General features: G+C 36.8%; 1 protein-coding gene across 2 annotated transcripts; it reads left to right on the top strand.

The window, feature by feature from the left end:
* The first annotated feature begins 517 nt into the window (after nucleotides 1-517).
* On the top strand, nucleotides 518-4,153 carry LOC108470648 (floral homeotic protein APETALA 2). Of its 2 annotated transcripts, none has more exons than XM_017772026.2 (11): nucleotides 518-863; nucleotides 1,152-1,743; nucleotides 1,861-1,886; nucleotides 2,011-2,041; nucleotides 2,140-2,227; nucleotides 2,439-2,584; nucleotides 2,668-2,712; nucleotides 2,799-2,890; nucleotides 2,978-3,141; nucleotides 3,239-3,445; nucleotides 3,560-4,153. In XM_017772026.2, exons 1-11 carry the CDS (start codon nucleotides 818-820, stop codon nucleotides 3,758-3,760), a joined length of 1,638 nt encoding a protein of 545 aa, XP_017627515.1. In that variant the 5' UTR covers nucleotides 518-817; the 3' UTR covers nucleotides 3,761-4,153. The 2 variants fall into 2 exon arrangements, with proteins under 2 accessions (XP_017627515.1, XP_017627516.1); XM_017772027.2 differs by having other exon boundaries at nucleotides 521-954.
* The last annotated feature ends 970 nt before the right edge of the window (nucleotides 4,154-5,123 follow it).

The raw sequence follows: 5,123 nt of genomic DNA, 5'->3' as shown, positions 1-5,123 counted from the left end.
ATTTCACTCCCTTCCATTAGTCATTAACCCTAGCGAAAGCATTTTTCACTTCCATTTGTAAGTAAAGGACAAGCGTTGGTAAAAACAGAAAAAGAAAAGAGAAGCGAAGGGGAAGAGGAAGTAGAAAAGACGCGCAAAAGGTAAGCGAGTGACCAAGGAGAAAAGGGTAAAAAGAAAATAGGAGGGGCAATCCATTGGTGAGATAATGGAAGGAAAGAAGGAAAGATGGGCCTCTTCCCGTACTCTTGGATGGGACTTTTCTGGAAAGTTTTTCCTTTTCCTAACATTATTCTCATTTCCTTTTATGTTTCCAAACGCTCCTTCCTTTTCTTCTACTTCACCTTTTTTTTTTATTTTTTTAACTTTCCCTTTTTCTTTTTAACCATTCTTATATATTTTTTTATGGTAAAAAGTAAAAACTAGATTTGTCAAAGCATATGGAACTATTTGACTAATCCGGTTGCTATTCCTCTGTTCTGAATATAACAACATATTTAGACTTTGCTTTTGTTTTATGCTAATTTCTAAATTTAAATAAAACCAACGAAATTTACCTTTTTTAGGTTTAAACCAAAGGATTTAAAAATTTACAACTTCTTCTTCTACTCTAATCACCAAATTTCATTGATTTTTTCAATATTAGTTTTTAAAAACAGAGCCTGAAAAGAAAGATTGAACTTATTTAGAAACAAAAACAAATTTCATTCATTCATTCATTTATCAGAGAAAGTAAAAGTACAAAAAAAGAAAAACAAAAGCTAAGAGAGAGAAGAAAAAAAAAAAAAGAAAAGAAAACTACTAATAAAGGAGATTGTGGATGCTTAGCTCAAACTGGCCTCGTCTATGCTGTATTGGGCAGTCAGGTTTATAGAAGATGTTCTAACTTAAGCTAACCTCACCTCTCCCTTGCCTTCCTAGCTATACTACCTTTTAGCTAACTCACAACTCTCCTAGGTTTTCTTTTTCTTTTATTACTCATTTATTTGTTCTACCTTTATATATAAAGAGAAAGAGAGATTAAAGAGAGAGTTTTTAGCTCTTTCTCTCCTCTCTCTCTCTCTCTCTGAAATCTCTGGTTTTTTTCTTGTTCTTTTTGATTACTTCTAAGAGAAGATGGTGATCGTGAATTTTTAAGTTGTTCTCTTTTGAAGGATACATATCAAGTTTCGTCAAGATTATAAGTAGGGGAAGTTGTGAAAAGAGAGACGGGAAAATGTGGGATCTTAATGACTCTCCTTATCAGCAACCTAGAGACGATGAATCCGAGGGGTGTTCATCACAGAAAACTTCTGTAGATGGAGATGAAGATAAGGGTAAACGGGTCGGGTCCGTTTCGAATTCGAGCTCGTCAGCTGTGGTGGTGGAGGATGGATCGGAAGAAGAAGAGGGAGAGAGGGTTAAAGCAGCTTTAAAGAAGCGAAGCAACAAGATGATTTTTGGGTTCCCGGTGCCTGGTGAAGAAGTTTTCACGGAGAACAGTGTCCCGGCTCCAGTGACCCGTCAGTTTTTCCCGCTGGATCAAGACCCGGAAATGGGGGCCAACTGTGTCGGAAGTGGACCAGGGTTCCCTCGGGCTCACTGGGTTGGTGTCAAATTCTGTCAATCGGAGCCTCTCCCCCATGCTAAATCTGTTGAAGTTTCTCAGCCCATGAAGAAAAGCAGGAGAGGACCCAGGTCAAGAAGCTCTCAATATAGAGGAGTTACCTTTTATAGAAGAACTGGCAGATGGGAGTCTCATATCTGGTTTGTTAATTTCTGTTTTTTTTTCTAACAAAGCTTTGAATTTTCTTGTTTTTTTTCCCTCGAGCCAATCAGAATTTAAACATTTTTTTTTCTTTGGGTTTGTCATTTAACGTACAGGGATTGTGGAAAGCAAGTTTACTTAGGTATGGCTACTTTTTCTTTAAAAAAAAAAACATTTTGAGACAGATTTTGTTTTTGCAATTTAATGTTTTGTGAGTTAGATAAGATGGGTCTTTTTCTTAGCATCGGCTTTGATTATATATATAGGTGGATTCGACACAGCACATGCAGCTGCTCGGTAAGTCCTCAAGTTTTAACCTTTTTTTCTGTTTTTTAAAGGCAAAAAGAAAAACAAATAGAAGTTTTAAGAAAGTTTTCCTTCATTGTTTGTGGCAGTGCATACGATAGGGCAGCAATCAAGTTCCGGGGAGTTGAAGCCGACATAAATTTTAGTATTGAAGATTATGAAGATGACTTGAAGCAGGTGAGACTCTGAGAGAGAGAGAGAGAGAGAGAGAGAGAGAGAGATGAAAACATTGCATAGTTCATCTTATCTTTGAGTGGTTCTATCTTTATCTTGTAAAGTTTCTTTCTTTTTCTTTTTTTTTTTATTTCTGGCTTTATATTTTGTTGGTCTGGAGACACGTAAATCACATCGTTCACAAAAGGGAAGATTCTTTTTGTTGTTTTAACAGATGTGTAACCTAACCAAGGAAGAATTTGTGCACGTACTTCGCCGACAAAGCACCGGATTTCCTCGAGGAAGCTCCAAATATAGAGGAGTCACCTTACACAAATGTGGCCGATGGGAAGCTAGAATGGGCCAATTATTAGGCAAAAAGTAACATTTATTGTTTCTTTCCCTTCTTCATTTCAATTTCTCAGCTCCCAATTGTCTTCACTGCCCACTCTTTGTTTTTACAGGTACGTTTATTTAGGCTTGTTTGACACAGAGATTGAAGCTGCGAGGTTCGTGTTTTCCATGTATTTTGATTTTGATTAATATCTGGTGAGATTGGTAGGTTATTGATTTCTCTGGTACCTTTGTTTTGTAGGGCTTATGACAGAGCAGCAATTAAGTGCAATGGTAAAGATTCTGTCACTAACTTTGATCCCAGCATATACGACAATGAGCTTAACTGTGCAGGTAAGTAAATTTGCTCGTTTAGGATATATAAAAAATATCATTCACCGCCCCTTCAAAAGATTCATCCCAAGTTATTGTGTTGTTTAGAAACTTCGGGTAATGCTGGAGATCACAACCTTGATTTGAGCTTAGGGAATTCAACCTCGAAGCAAACGAATCTAGAGTTAGATGGTGATAGGCAAATTGCTATGGGCGATCAGCATGGTCTGCCACCTGAAGCTGATTGGCAATATAGGGGATTTAGGTCTAAGGTTGGTATTGTTTAAATCCTGATCAAAAATGGGAGATCTATACTTGTGCTTTGCTTTAGCAGTGATTGATTTTGCTCATTGTTGATTGTGTTACCAGGTAAATCTGCAGCAGGAGCCTTGTAGAAGCGATGGTGCTACTCATGGAAGATCGGATGGATATAGTGAGGCAGAAACAATGCAGCTGTTGAGCCAAACTCATATCCAATCTCCAGCATCGATTAAGTCTAATGAAATGCAAAGATATGGACAGTTCAGGAGACCTGGAGATAACAATGTGTTTCACATTCCTCCATCATCTTATCAGGTTTGAAGTTTATGATTCAGTTCATATAATTTGTAATTGCTTGATTTGGGATGTATTTATACCACGAAAGCCTCCAGCTACTAACTAAATTGTTATATTTTTGTGACTTAATAGATTCATTTTCCAAGCAGCAGCAATGGAGGCCGAATAGGGAGCGATCTTTTACTATCCATTAGTGAACAACAATGGCAATCAGGTCCTCACCAAATGTTTGGAAATTCTGCAGCATCATCAGGATTCCCATCGCAGATTAGACCTTCTTCCCAAACTTGGCTGCAGAAAAATGGGTTCCACTCACTCATGAGACCCTCCTAACTTAAAAAGTAGCCATAAAAATGTCTCCGCTAATTAAAATATATATTTCTGTTTTCTCCTTGTTGGCTTTGTAAGTATGTAAAAGATCAATGCTTCAAGATGCTCATTTTTAAAATTCCCCCTTCTTTTCCCTCTACAACTTTCTCGGAAAATCACAAGGAAAATCATTGGAAGAAGAGGGAAACTTCTGACTCTCTTGGAGTTGTTGGGCATCGGTCAAACTAACAAACCGACGAAAAACGTTGAACTATATAAATTCCGGGTTCTGACAGAACAGAAACTGCTAATCTTTTTCTATCGTCTTTAATGCAAGTTATATGCCGCCCTATACGGTTGGCTTCATTGTTGTACCCCACTTCCACTTGCTATATAAAATTGAAGTATTTAAGTTGAGTTTGCCATCTTTTATTAGCACGTTGTAATGCAGTACTTGCAGCATGATTTCTCCTTGTTTGACCTCTAAATGAGAGCTTGGAATCAAAAGAGAGTATTGTATGACAACTGATTTATTATCTTGGAAATATAACAGGATGGTGATGAATGGTCAGCGTCAATTTGTTGTCCTTAGAATCACTTGGCTCTAACCAAAACCAGACATGGCTATAATGACGAGAGGGACTGATCATCTCACAGACCCCCACCCCTCTCCTATTGCTTTAAAAGATGACACTTGCGAGGGAAAGAAGTGAGAAAGAGACGAAAAGGGTTTATGGGTGTAAAGCGTTAAATCCGCCCAACCCTTGTCAGTTTTACGAGGAAAATGACTTTAAAAAAGTGTTAAAAGCCAAGTACGGCTACAATATCTTGGCTCTTGGATTTACTTTTACACCATGCAGACGACTAAATTAAATATATACGGTGGTATCTCATGTCTCTCCCTCGAATGGATTGCATTTTTTTTTTCTTTTTAAATATCTATGATAAAACCTGCGAGGAGTGTACGAGGAAAAAAGAGAAAAAAAATAAAGTGGGTTTGCCTCTTTGGTTTTAAAAATGAATGAAAATTCCCATCAACTTTATTTTATTTTGGATGCCAATAAAAGTTACTTTATAACAGTCCAATTGTGAATGATTGATGTGCTTTTGCATTAAGAAATTGGTTACCTAATGAATAAAATAGGAATTGTGGTTTTCGTCATTTGGGTCGTCATTCTTCATTTTTTTTATTAGGTTGCATATGGGGTGGAGGGGTTTTATTTATTTTATTTTATTAATAGTTTTAAAAAGGAAATTTTCTATAAGAAGAAAGGTCAGGTCCACCTTCTTTTGTTATCATTATCTTACGAATTAAATATGCAAAATTTAAATATCACTTAACTTATCGGAGATTCACTAAAAAAACAGCTGGTTCGAACTTCAATGT

This window comes from Gossypium arboreum, chromosome 11 (genome assembly GCF_025698485.1).
Source record: "Gossypium arboreum isolate Shixiya-1 chromosome 11, ASM2569848v2, whole genome shotgun sequence".
Taxonomy (NCBI): domain Eukaryota; kingdom Viridiplantae; phylum Streptophyta; class Magnoliopsida; order Malvales; family Malvaceae; genus Gossypium; species Gossypium arboreum.
This window is presented reverse-complemented; position numbering and strand designations above follow the sequence as displayed.